Below are 14001 nucleotides of genomic sequence, written 5' to 3'. Positions count from 1 at the left end.
GGGGCTGGAAATTTCATAGGCTTTCAGCAAATGCCTAGGGAGTGAATGGGGCAATGTACCTGAGGAGCCCAGGTACCAAACACTGAAGGTGATCTGGGCTACCCCTCTCCTCCAGTACAGTAGGCTCAAGGCTAGCCAGTGCCTTGCCTCTAACCTGGGAGGGAAATTCCCAAGAGATGAGCCAGCCAGGGGATACAGCCTGCATTTGGACAGTGAGTCAACATTGGACATGGAGCCAGAGGTCTGCTTCATATAAAGCTGGCATGGCAAGAAGGTGGTCTAATTCACTTCAGGAAGTATCACATGGCCCCTTGGCTTTGTGATGAACCTCTAAAACATTGTCCTAAGGCAGGTGCTTGCTTTCCTTCTCTCCATTTCAAAGATGGGAATACTGAGGCTCAAAGACAGAGCACCTTGCCCAGGGCCAACAGAAGGCAAGATGAAGAGTCGGGACCCAAAGCAGCCTAAATTCTAACCCCATGTTGCAACCCTCTAGGCCCTGTCCACCTAGAGGCCAGCCCTCCTGAGACTGGGTCCCTCCTTTCACAGGACACTCAGAGGCACTTCCATATTCTTGGTAGAGCCAGCCTGTTGTTGAAGCCCATAAACTTCACATGGCTTTGGGAGATCTGGCGGGGAGGGGCAGGGAAAGGAAAGGGAGTCAGTCAGAAGAGATAAATCACCCGTGGCTGGAGGGAGGGATGGTATCCAGGAAAGGACTGATCCTCTGCCAGACCTAGATCTCTTGAAACAATTTCCCTATGACAGCCCCTAAACTGTCAGTGGGACACTAAGCAGGCAAGAAGACTGATCCCAGAGGGTGGGGTTCCGCAGCAGGAAGGGCCCAGCTTCGTAGCATGAAAGGCCTCTGGGAGGCCCCGGCACAGAGCTACTCCTTGATGAAGCTACTGATGGGGCGAAGTGGCCAGGGCAGGCCATGCCAGTCAGCTGTGGAGCTGCTCACCAGCAAACCAGAGGCCAGATCCTGTGCACCAGCCTCAGGTGCCAGCACAGGCCAACATTCAGGATAGGGAGAGCAAGGCTAGGCATTCCCCAAAGCAGGGAGGAGGGACACCCCAGTACTGAGAACCATACTCCAGAATCCAGAAATAACAGCATCCCCACTGAGATGCTGGATTCTAAGGCCCCTTCTAGAGGTCAGCAGCCACTAGAGAGAGGTCATAACGACTGCTGCTGCCCAGGGAAGTCTGAGGGCTCAGAGGTGTATCCGTGGACATGACCTGTAAGTGCTGTTGGCCTGTTAGTCAGAATCTACCAGTCAAAAGTTCATGGCTTGTCTACTACAGCACCATCAAATACTCTTCTAAAAGGGGGGCCTCTGAAAAACTGAAATCACAAGGCAGAAAGTATTTTCAACATCAGGGAGCTGATCAAGCACCAAGGCCCAGGCATGGCTGAAGGACCCCAGGGAATACGGGTCCACCCTCAGCAGCACACAGCATCTGCCCCATCCCTTGTTCTATGCACCCTTACCTCCCACAGACCTACCGAGCATCCATCTAGACCCAGCCTTCAGGAAAGCCCGGCTGACATGATTGCTTTTCATTTCTCTTTCTGCCTCGGCTACCACGCCCGGCCTTGAGTGCTTTCCTTAACCTCAGCTTTCTAGACTTTGACCAATATCTGTGCCTCTTAAATCTGAGGAATGATTCTATTTTCATTGGCAGGGTCCAGCCACATGCAGTCCCTCTGAAACTATCTGCTTTGAGTCAAGAAGTCAGCACCTGGCTAGGACCCTTTCCCATCTGGCTGTGTATTCTCAGGGTAGCTGAGAAACTTATGTGGACCCACACACACACACTCCTATATCCCCAAGCATGCCCAGACTTGGCTTTCCAAACCCCAGGTCTAACCTGGTGCCTACCACTTATAGTAAGTGATTGATTAAGAAGTGTGGGAAGAGATGGGGGAGGAAAGGGGGCAGGGAGGGAAAGAAGAAAGGAGGGATATCAGGACGGATGGAGAACAGAAGGCTGGAGGAGGGGAGGAAGGGTGGAAGAAAGGATGGGGCATGGGAGGATGAGGCAGGGGAGGGTAGAGGAATGGCAGGGGAGGAAGGAGAAAATGGAAGAAAGGGAGGATGGATGGATAGAAAGCATATTTGGTGGGTCAGAAAAGACTGTGAACAATGAGAACTTAAATTCCATTTCTTAGCTCTGACTGGAGATGGTATGCTGGGCCAGGGCTGGCTAACCTGCATTCATTCATCTCCCGGTCTGACAGGAGAGGAAGAGGAGCAGAGCCCGGGGGGACAGAATACATATTCCTTGTACCCAGCCTCTATCTGGGCACTGGGCTGCTGGCAGCAGGCTTGGCACTGCTCAGAGTGTGGCTCCAGCCTTCCACCTCCACCCGATGGCAGAGATTGGGAGACCAAAGACTCATTCAGCAGGGAAGGGATCGGCTTACCCCATGCTCCGGACACAGGCTGCTGCCCAGGTCTGCCAGCAGCAGTACAGGGCAGGCCAGCGGAGGGACCAAGGGCACTGGGACAGAACAGCCCCAGCCTTTGGGGAGCAGTGCTAGGCAGGTGGCTGGCAGATGCCGGGTCGTAGGGGTTGTGACCTCTACCCACAAGGTCACGCCAAACTTGCGTTTGAATCCACAGATTGATCCATCATATTGGAGAAATCTCCTCGTTTAAGGGATTGGAAGAGGAACCCAGAATCCTCCCAGCAGTCACTTCATCAATATGAATGTCAATGTCACTACAGATATCCCCCAATTAGACCCAGCCCTAGCACTTCAGTGTCTCTCTGCCCAAGGGGGCCAGGAGGACAAGGCCAGTCTTCCTGTTATGGCTGACCAGAAGTGTTACCAGATGGCTCACTCAAACCTTTCCTATCTGGTGTAGGCCCATCCCATAGAATGTGACATATCAAGGACAAAGGCTTCCATCAACAGCTTTACATTCCCTCTTCTTCCTCCTTCTCTTCCTCTTCTTCTTCCTCTTCCTCCTCTTCTTCCTCCTCCTCCTTCCACCCACCTTGAAGTCACAGCCCAGGAGAGCTAGCCTCTGCAATACCCGGTGAAGATTTCCTAGCAAAATCCAGCTTGAGAGCCTGACCTTGTGGTGCAGTACACAGGAGGCTAAGACAGGCTATCTCAGGCTCAACAATATCCCGGGTATTACGGTTTGAATCTGGAATGTCTCCACATACTCGTGTCTTGAATGTTTGGCCCCCAGATTGTGGATTATTTTGAAGGCTTTTAGAAGCAGGACATGTCTGGGGAACCGGCTGCTAGAGGTTGGTTTTTGAAAGTGATGCCACCCCTTGACCCAGTGGTCTCAGCCTTTGGCTCCACCTCCACGGATGGGTCCTCTCCCACACCACCCCCTCCCCTATTCCTGCTGCTATGGAAGAGCTGTCTCTTACCACCACACCATCTCCATCATGATGGAGCCCAAACCCCTTCCCTCTAGAACCTTTTTCTATCAGGCATATTAGTCCCCCTCCCCCCCCCCCCTTACGGCACAAACAGGGAAAGGCACATGACAGCCAATACACTGGGCCCCACAGTGAGTGTGAGGTTAGCCTAGGCAACATGGTCAGTGTCAGGATAACCTGAGCCACCTATAAGTATCCTCACTCAAAAACAAACAAACAAACAAAATCAGCCAGCTTAAGGCTGAACCCCAGATGCTCAACACACATACTTGAAAACTCATTCTCTAAGACTGACCCTCCAGCTCATCTTCTGTGTTTTCTGGGGTCATCCGAAATCTGCCTCTCACATTCTTATAAGCATCTCCTGCATCTCAGGGAGAAGTTTCAGGAAGCAAGAACTTCAGACACCTTTACAGGGTGTCCAGGGCCCCATTCCCAGGGTGCACATCTCTCCCTCTGTTGCATTGTGGTGGCTCAGGAGACTTCCTACTCCCCAGCTATCCCACTCCTATGCCAGGGGCCGGGGGGGGGGGGAGGCACCATCAAGGGTCTTCTGTCATCTGACTTGTACCCTAGGGTTGAAGGGAAGTGGAGCCCAAGCACAGGGAGCCCAAGCACAGGGAGAGGCTGGAGGGAGTGAAAAGCAGGTGGGTTTAGAAGGAGCCATGAACGTTTGAAGGTTTGGCCTCCCACCAGGAGGGAGTGGGGAGCAGCATGGGGGCTACAGCCAGAGAGGCTGCTAGGCTGCATGTGAGATGAGAAACCTTGCCTTTTTATGTAATGAAAAAAGCTCTACCTTGCAACCCACACAACCCTAGGCGCTTAAGAGGATACAGGAGGGTCGCAGAGGCATAGCTCCCGCTGCTCCATACTGCTCCAAGCTGGATGGACAAAAGCTGCTGGTGGGCAGGTCTGGTGGCATGCACTGGCACCTGAGTCCCAGCTACTGAAGCCAGACTTGCCAAGGTCTTCTATGGTACCAGGTTGATATGGCCTGGGCTGCCTCAGACCCTATCCTGGGAGAGGCTGGAGGGAGTGAAAAGCATGTGGGTTTAGAAGGAGCCATGAACGTTTTGGCCTCCCACCAGGAGGGAGTGGGGAGCATCATGGGGGCTACAGCCAGAGGTGCTGCTAGGCTGCATGAGAAGTTTCCAGACCTGATGACAAGAAACTCAAAAGTCATAAATTTACAGACCTCCAATTCTATAGGTGATTTGCCCAACCTCTCAATGGTGCCAGGTAAGCAAGTTCTAGAATGTGTATAACCTCTTCTCTTCTTACCTTTGAAATGTTCAAGTTAGGACTAGTAGACATTCTATGTTCTGTAAGTACACATACATGCACACAAACGTGTGTGCACATGTATAGCACACAAACTCATACAACCTGCCAGAGCCACACATGTGTGCACACAGTGATGACCAGGCGAGGAGCCAACTCTGATTTGAAGTCTGAATTTACCATCACTTTAGGTCTTCCGTCGTGTCAGGGTAACCAGAGACAAGATAGGACTGGCATGGGGTCGGAGAAGTGCAGAGAAGTGCAAAAGGACAGAGGAGAACAAAACCAAGTGGCTTCACGATCACTCCCTACATGGTCCAGCTCTGGCTCCAGGTAACAAGACAGTGCTCAGCTAATGATATTTGGGGGAGGGAGGGTTAACCAGAAGTACCCAGCACCCAGAATTGTGCTATCATTCTGTCACAGTCACCACCCCACCACACCATCATCATCATCACAGCAGCAGCAGCAGCACCATCATCATGGTGGGTTTAGAGCTGGAAGCCCCTTAGAAATCCAGCCCCCTTAAACTCATTGATAAGAAATCTGAAGGCTGGGGGAAAGGTAACTCTTCTGGTGTTAGAGGCAAGTATCCCGAGTCTCAAAAGAGGGTCAGAGCCCAGATGTAGATGATTCCCAAAGAGTAGAGGGAAAAGGGACAGGGCCCTCTGAGGAGGGCGGGACTCCTAAATCCCCATCTTTGTCTTGTCTACTCCAGCACAGTCCCCACAGATGCATGGCCACCATAGACCCAGAGTCCTACCAACTCAGCACTTAGCAAACAGTGAACTTCTGAACTTCTGGTATTGACCCTCACTGACTCTGAACACCACCTCTAGGTGGAAGGTCCTGTTACGGTACCTGTTTTACACACATGGTCTCAGAAGAGGCACAATGGCTACACCAAGGATTACAGCTTTACACACAAACCACAAGACTCTAGATTCCACACCACTGACTCTACAGTACAGAGTGCTGTTCCACCCACTCTCAAGTTTTCCGTCTTCTGTGCACGTACAATCCAGCCCCCCTTGGAGCTAGATAGCTAGACATAGACCTTGGTTTGTTTTAGCTGATAAAATGTGAGCAGAAAGAACATGTCAGTTCCTGGCAGGAGCCTAGTGCACATCAGAGTCCTCTTCCTGTGGTGGCAGCAATGAAAGAAACTTCTAGATGAAGCCACCCTCACCAGAAAAACCATAAGGAACAGAGGCCTCTTCTCATCATCAATGGACGGACACCTTGAGCAGGGAGCATGCTTGGCTGGAGGAGGCCATGGGAATGGAGCTGTTTGTTACTGCCGCATCTGTGGCCTATGCTGACTGATGCAACTGCTCTGCCTTTTCTTTAACCTGGAGCTCAAGAGTTGAGAAGCTAGGATCACCACAGCCTCTCATAAGCCCCAAAGGAAACACAGTTTGAGCTCAAAATGAGAAGAAATGCTGTCCACTCCTACATCCTATTTCTATAGGGACTAAAAATGAGGAGCCACAGGAAGGGGTCACTAGGGATGCTCCTGACCCAAGTCTCAGGTCTCCTAAACCAGGCTGGCCCAGATCTTCCTCTGTATCTCTCTGTGTCATTCCTCTATATCTCTCTTCTCACTTGCTGCCTGTGTGTAGTATCTTTCCCTCCCCACCACCCTATCCCATCTCTCTCTCAAAAAAAAAAAAAGAAGTCAGTCTTTGAACAACTTCACCTCCATAGTCACCCAGATAAGGGACTCCTGGCTATAGACAAGAGACTCTTCTCAGCTGAGACAGAAGAACTGAAGAGGGTTAGATACCTTGCCTTGCCATCCCCACTAGGCCTGGGATGAACTTTCTTCTCCCTTCACCCTGACTTCCAGTCTGAGAATCTGCTTCCATGCTCCCATTTAGCCAGCACCAGCCCTGGTTCCCTATCCTTACTTCCAACAGCTTGATGGCCAAGGGTCAGAGGACATCAAGCAGAGGGTACCAGGGCAGCTTGGCTTCTTGGCTCCTCAGAAACAGAGGCCATCCCCATCCAGTTACTGAAACTTGTTTCAGAAAGTGGTATCTTGGAACCCTCTGGAAGAATTTGGACACTGTTCTGTGCAGCATAGGCAAAAACAAAGCCCTAGCCCCACCCCAAGGGGTGCTGGGACCTGGGCATGGGGCTCAGAACTCAGGCCAAGGAGCTAATGGGACTCCTGGAGGCTCACACTATGGTGTCAGCCAAGGCCAAGCTGGCAGGCTCTACACCAACCCTGAGGGAGGTGGAGGCAGATTTGAGGAGGAGGGAAGCAGGGACCAGACAGCTCTCTTCCACAACCCAAGAAACCCAGGATCCTCACTTCTCCCCAGTCAGGAACCAGGGTTGAGCCATCCCCTCCGGGCTACAGGCTGCAAAGTGCAAAAGGCTACAGTGGCTACATGAAGAGAGAGTTGACTACAGCAAAAGAAAATCACTACAGCAGGTCCTACTCCATTATGTCTATGGCCCCACATGAAGAGGACACAGAGGGAGACACGTGAGGACAGACGGTCAGCAATGGCAAGACTCTGCATGCCGAAGGGGCAGGCTGCAGGGTCACCAGCCCTGGTCTCAGAATCCAGTCCCAGAACAATGAGATGCCATTTCTGTCACTTCAGGGACATCTGTGGTGCCTTTTTGTGGTGACCCAAGACAGCTAAAACAATAGACCCTCCACCAAGTCCCTGAGATGTCAGGTACTTTCTGGCCATAATCCCCGATCAGAGCCTATTTTCAGTATGGGCTCCCATCTCTTTCCTCGGCTCCTTCACTGTCTCCTGCTCTCACACTAGGCAGAGATGAACCACAGGCTCCACACAATTAAGGGGACAAGAGGTCCATGCTTCCTTCTCTTGACCATTAGCCACAAAAAAAAAAAAAAAAAAAAAAAAAAGCGTCTTTTTTCCTCGGGGCTTCAGCCAGGGGCAGTACTGAAACTCAGTACTGCTTAAGCTTTGGGCTAGCCCTGGGGTCCCTAGGCCCAGTGGGAATGCAGTCCAGGGGCAGGCAGCAAGGAACACACAGTCAGAGTCCAGGGGCAGGCAGCAAGGAGCACACAGTCAGAGTCCAGGGGTAGGCAGCAAGGAGCACACAGTCAGAGTCCAGGGGTAGGCAGCAAGGAGCACACAGTCAGAGTCCAGGGGCAGGCAGCAAGGAGCACACAGTCAGAGTCCAGGGGCAGGCAGCAAGGAGCACACAGTCAGAGTCCAGGGGCAGGCAGCAAGGAGCACACAGTCAGAGTCCAGGGGCAGGCAGCAAGGAGCACACAGTCAGAGTCCAGAGCAGCTATTCCCTGGCAACTATCCCAGCCTCAGCTCAGTCAGGCCAGGCAAGGAAACGGACAGCAGAGACCTGATCTGCCCCCCATGGGCAGAGGGCCAGCTTCTATGTCTGCAAATAGAAGCCCCTCTGTCCTGATAGGACCAGCTGACCTTTTAACTGGCCCAAGCTCCATCTCTTTGCTAGGGAATTAGATCATGGTGTTAGGGCTCCAGAGCCAGCCATGACCTTCCCTTGTCTGTCCTGCCTGTCCTCTGAACCCACCTGCTACCCGAGGTTTCCCTGTTCAAACCCTGGCCCTCTGTTCTCCTTCCTTCCCTCAGGCTGACCCCATCCATTCCTTTTGGTCCTCAATTATTCTACCTTTGATTCTCTTGGCACTTTGGAGCTCATGAAATATTTTTACATTTATCGCTGCATTGCATCTGCACCAGGGAGAGATGGTGAGGCATTAAAAATGCCTTCAAATTGCCAAGTGTTCTTGTTAAAAATGCAAACTTCCCCAAAATGAGAAACAATAAGACTGGCAGCAGCCTCCAAGACGATTCATTCCATCCTCAGTTCTACCCCAGGCCCAGGCCACTCAGCCACTCAGAAGACGGGAACTGGCTGTGGGGGACAAGGACCATAGTGGGAGATGAAGGCCCCCTGAGAGAATACAAGGGCAAGCCACCAAAACCGTGGTGCTGTACATAAATGCAATCTCATGGAACCCCTGAATTCTAATCTTCCCTCTTCCAGTCTCTCTGAGATCTACTGATGTAAATGGCTTCCTGAGTAGAGCCGTACAGGAGACTGCGTGCGTGAGGGTGACAGAGGACATCAGTGCAGAGGTAGACAAGGGAGAGCTCCAGGCCATGTTTTTCCTCCCCAGTACCACTTCATCACAGAAGGACGCTCCAACTGGCTTTGGTGGGGAGAGAGGTTGCCACCGGTGTCCTTAAGAGGGCACAGCCTGGGTCTGAGGAGGAAGTCATAATCTTGTCTTTCAGAAGATCTCAGTTACCCCAATTCTAAAAACAAGGGACCCTCTAGACTAGCCTAACGCTTTGCCATCCCGTGGATGAATCAGGAAACAAACCTAGGGCCAGAGCCAAGGAGGCACCTCAAGGTTACTCATTTCACAGGCTCCACCCCTCATCCCTCTTCCATACTCCAAGAACCAAACAAACAAATGGATTGCCACAGACCCCTCCAGAGCCCCCTGCTCTGAGTATGGAATATGTTGGTGTTTTCAGCCAAGTTAAGTAGGCACCGGAACTGTACCCACTCTGTGGCTTTTTTTTGCTCACATCTTGGAACCCTACACTGAGTTCTCAGACATTTTTGCTGGATCTTCATGCAAGCTGTTAGGCCTCAAATACTCCATCTACATATGCATGTTCTGACCTCTAAGAACACAGAGGGCAGCCCGGAGTCACCCAAGGGCAGGTTCCAAAGAGATGGAACAAGGATTGACAGCTGCACTTAGAGCCATCTCCTCTATAGATACTCCAGAGAACCAAGGCTACTCAGGCCAGGGCTGGCCATATCATTGAAAGCCTGGCAGCCAAGGGTCACCTACCTTCCATGCCATCCTCACGATGCCCATTGAAGTTGTCATAGGAATCCCAGCGGATGAGGGGGTCAGAAGTGTTATAGTCTACAGATACACTGGGCCCATTCTCCAGGTGTTCCATGCCTATGGGGAACCGGCAGGAGACAGGAAGAGATTACACATAGTAAAACAGAAGGCTAGACCTCTTCTGTGGACCATCCCTAAGGAGCCAGCTTGTTTTCTTGATGTCTAGGGTGGGACAATAACATGGGTTACCTGCAGACTCTGGAAGTCTCAGACTAGGTCATAAAGGCAAATCAGGACAAGGTATGGAAAAGCAAGACCACACACACATACACACACACACACATGCACAAGTACATGCACGCACTCGCTAGAGAAAGCAAGCACCCACCCACTTTCTCATATATGGCCCTGGGGCAGAAACAAGGGTCTGCTTTAGAGACTGGAGAAGGGATAAGGGACAGGCTTATCCTGAACCACCCATGTGGGGACAGCAGGGGAATTACAAGTGGGTTATTGAAAAGACACAGATTGGAAAGGTCATCCCAGGCCTGGCCCTCTCCCCTATTTCAGACATACATCTGCACAGGCCAGTTCAGTTTTACATCCTCAGATCAGCGCTGAAACTAGTCAGGCCATTCAAGGTAGCCTATTTTCCTTGCTTGGCAGTCCTTTCTTTAGTCTACCCAAAGTCCCTCTGCTTGTAACCTAACTTCATCTCCTCCCATTTTGTTCTCAAATGAGATGAAGAGCAACTGGTTTCTGTATTTAGAGTCTAGAAGAAGTTTATTATTAAACTGGCCTTCAGGTTGAGCCACTTTGGCTCATAAATACCCACAATCCATCCAGCACTTTTGAATGTTCACTGGCTGTCCCTTCCATCTGCCAAGGTCCTCAGTTTCTGATTATAACAAGATGGTGACCTAAGGGGACCAGAACAGTTTAGTCACCTCGGCACCTCACTGTCTGCGTTTATTCTTATTATATAGAAAGTAAGGCGCTGGATGAGGTGCAGCTGGGATCTTGGCCTGCTCTGAACCACAATGAACGTCGTGTTTGCAGAGAGACAGTGTGTGAACATCGCGTTTGCAGAGGGACAGATGCTAAGAGTGAGACACGGACAGGTGAGGGTGTAGGGAAGGGAAGGCAACTTGGTCTATACCTTGGATTTTCTCTGGTCCATAGGAAAAGACAAACTCCACTTTGCCATAGTCAGGAAACCGGTCATCTGAAAAAGAAGGAAAACAGAAAATGGGCCACAGATTCCCAAACAGAACAGAATTCAGTTATACATGCATACATGGTTAATGATATAATAGCATGTCTACCTTTTCCTTTTACACAGAGGAAGCTGTACATGCATAGTGAAAAAAAAATTTTTGAGACAGCCTCTCACGTAGCCCAGGCTGTCCCCAAACTCACTATATAGCTAAGGATGGACTTCAACCTCTCACCCTCCTTCTGCCTCCATCCCTTGAGTGGTGAAATTATGAGGCTCAGGCCTAGGGCTTCCCAAGCACACTAGGCAAGCACGCTACCAACTGAGCTTCATCCTCAGTCCATCTCACATTGAAACTGTAGGCCCCACCCTTGCCAGAATTCTACTTTCTGCGGCAAACACAACCCTTCCGGTTTCTGAATACAGTATTCCATCTTTTGCGCTCTAAGACACAGCCACCATTTGCACAATGAGTTCTAAGTAACCCCCTTGCCTCACCACTATAAAGGTGAAATATTTGTCTCCCATTAGTCCCACCTCTTCCCCCACTGTCCCACCCTTTTAATACAGGGTCAGTATAGATTTGAACTCAAAATCCTCCTGCCTCAGCCTCCTGAGTAGTGCCAGCATACTCTACCACACCCAGCTTCATTTCTTCTTAAATCTGAGTAGGATTTTATTTACTCCATTGATTGCCTCAGACACTATGCTGACTAGTTTTATGTCAACTTGACACAAGCTAGAGTCACTGGAGAAGAAGAAACCTCAACTGAGGAAATACCTCCAGAAGATTGGGCGGTAAGCAAGCTTGGAGGGAATTTTTGTAATTCGTGATTGATGAAGGAGGGCCCAGCCATTGTGCCTGGTGCCATCTCTGGGCTGACAGTCCTGGCTTCTATAAGAAAGCAGGCTGAGCAAACCATGAGGAGCAAGCCAGTGAGCAGCACCTCTCCATGGCCTCTGCATCAGCTCCTGCCACCAGGTTCCTGCCCTGCCTGAGTTCCTGTCTTGACTTTCTTTGATGATGAACTGTGATGCAGAAGCATAAACCTGAACAAACCCTTTCCTCCCCAACTTGCTTCCAGCCCTGTGATAGTTTGAATATTCCTGGCCCAAGGAGTGGCATTATTAGGAGGTGTGACCTTGTTGGAGGAAGAGTGTCACTTTGGGGGTGAGCTTGGAGACCTTCCTCCCAGATGCCTAGAAGATAGTCTTCTGGAGACCTTCTGATCAAGATGTAGAACTCTCAGCTCCTCCAGCGACATGCCTGCCTGGAAGCTGCCATGTTCCTGCTTTGATGATAATGGACTGAACCTCTGAACCTGTAAGTCAGCCCCAATTAAATGCTGTCCTCTATAAGAGTTGCCTTGGTCATGGAGTCTGTTCACAGCAATGGGAACCCTAACTAAGGCAAAATCCAAGTTGGTCATGGTGTTTTATCACATTAATAGTAACCCTAACTTGGACAGATATTGGCAAGGCTCTGTGTGTGGGTCTATTGATTCTCAATGGTTCTCCAGACTAGCACCATAGAAAAGAAAACTGGGAACCCCCTCCCCATACTACTTCTCTCTGTGTCTCCTCAACCTCCTTTTAATTTTGTCAGCTGTACCTTCATCTCCCTTCAAGACGAATCATAATCTGTCCTGAAACTCACAAGGCCTCCCATGTTAGTCCTTCTGGCTTGGATGCAAAGAGGTCTCATAGAACAACCTTCTCATTACATGTCAAAGTACACAGAGGGCCACTCCTCCTCTGATCTGGCCCCTCCGTGTTTTCTGCTTGAGCCTCGACTGGCCTAGATCACCAACCACTGCTTGTAGGAAGAGATTCCAACAAAGATGACATCTATTCTGTAGGACACCATCATGCTATGCATGTGTTCATCTCTATGCACACCAATTCACTCTTGTTTGTGTTTCTTCTGTGAGACCATGGACTCTCAAAGGTGAGGTTTAACTGTTTTCTCTTTGTATCTCCAAGATCTAGAACATGTCTACCATGTTTTAACACACAAGTGATTCTTGGTAGATGGGTGGATAGATAGGTGAATGGGTATGTTAATGGGTGGATAGTGAATTATGTGTGGATGAATGCATGCATGCACTAGCAGGTGAGTAACTGCAGACGGATGGATGGATGATTGATGGATGATGGATGGATGATGGGCAGATAGATGGGTGGATAGATGAATGGATGAACAGGCAGACCGACCAATGTGTAGATAACAGAACAAATATGCAAGTGGATAGATGAAAGGTGAATGAAATATGGATGAATTGTGTGCTAATAGGTAAGGGAATGAATGTGCAAATGGATGCAAGCATGAATCTGTGTGTGTGTGTGTGTGTGTTTTCTAGGCCTAAAGATGATTTAGACTGAGCCTTAAGTGGGTAGAAGACTCCAGCATACCCTGACCAAATTTCTTCCTTATTGCCACCATCCCCACATACATGCACCCCCCTTGAGGGATACTTGTTTCCTGCCTCAGCTGGCCTCACAAGACATTTTAACATTATCAAGAAAGAAACTACATCATGTTTCACTTTGATTCAGCACTTAATACTGATCCCAATATTAAGACCCCTCAGAATGCTAGAAAACTGACTCCCGATAGTCACACAGGACAAGGCAGAGAGAAAAGGAAGGAGACATATGGAGCAAGCCCTAGAGAAAGGTGGGAGGCACAAAACATCCCAGAGGCCCTGGGGTGTGGGAATGGACCAGAAAGGAACTGGGCTTGGTCTCTCTTACAACCTGAATTCCTAGACCATCCCAACCTCGGTCCTGACTGGTCATATTCTCCTTCAGTCCCTCATACTGTCATCCCTGAGACTTGACAGACCACATGGCTCAGAGAAGATGGTCCCTGCATCGGCTACATCATCTCACACTGGGCTCCTCCCCTGCCACAAGGACCCCATCCTGCCCCCGTCAGGGAGCCCACCTTTGAAGGCCTCATCCAGATCTTCCTTCCCAAAAACAACCCCCAAGTCATGGATGGCACAGGTGTGGAACTGCACTCGGAAGATGACGTCTCGAGCCGGGCTCCGGAACTTCTTGTGATAACACTTCAGCTGGATGGGAAGGGGGCAAAGTGGGAAGGTCAAGTCCCAGGGAACCTCCTGATTGGCTTCATCGGCTGAGTCCCAAGTTTCACCCCAAACCCACGAGAGAAGGGTCACCAATACCAAAAAAAGATCTCAGAGCTCTTTGGGAAACTTCTAGAACAGAAGAGGAAGGGAACAGTCTGG

At 50.3% G+C, this 14001-nt stretch overlaps 1 protein-coding gene across 21 annotated transcripts in view; it reads right to left on the bottom strand.

The window, feature by feature from the left end:
- The window catches only part of Tns1 (tensin 1), a 213342-nt gene that overhangs the window by 62059 nt on the left and 137282 nt on the right, over positions 1 to 14001 (bottom strand). For all 21 annotated transcript variants that reach the window (XM_076931682.1, XM_076931683.1, XM_076931685.1 and 18 more), the window contains 3 exons: positions 13695 to 13824; positions 10691 to 10756; positions 9532 to 9648 (listed from right to left, as the gene is read on the bottom strand). In XM_076931682.1, coding sequence (XP_076787797.1) covers positions 9532 to 9648; positions 10691 to 10756; positions 13695 to 13824 — 313 coding nt within the window. The remainder of the gene's footprint in view (positions 1 to 9531; positions 9649 to 10690; positions 10757 to 13694; positions 13825 to 14001) is intronic.

Source organism: Arvicanthis niloticus, chromosome 3 (assembly GCF_011762505.2).
Source record: "Arvicanthis niloticus isolate mArvNil1 chromosome 3, mArvNil1.pat.X, whole genome shotgun sequence".
Taxonomy (NCBI): domain Eukaryota; kingdom Metazoa; phylum Chordata; class Mammalia; order Rodentia; family Muridae; genus Arvicanthis; species Arvicanthis niloticus.
This window is presented reverse-complemented; position numbering and strand designations above follow the sequence as displayed.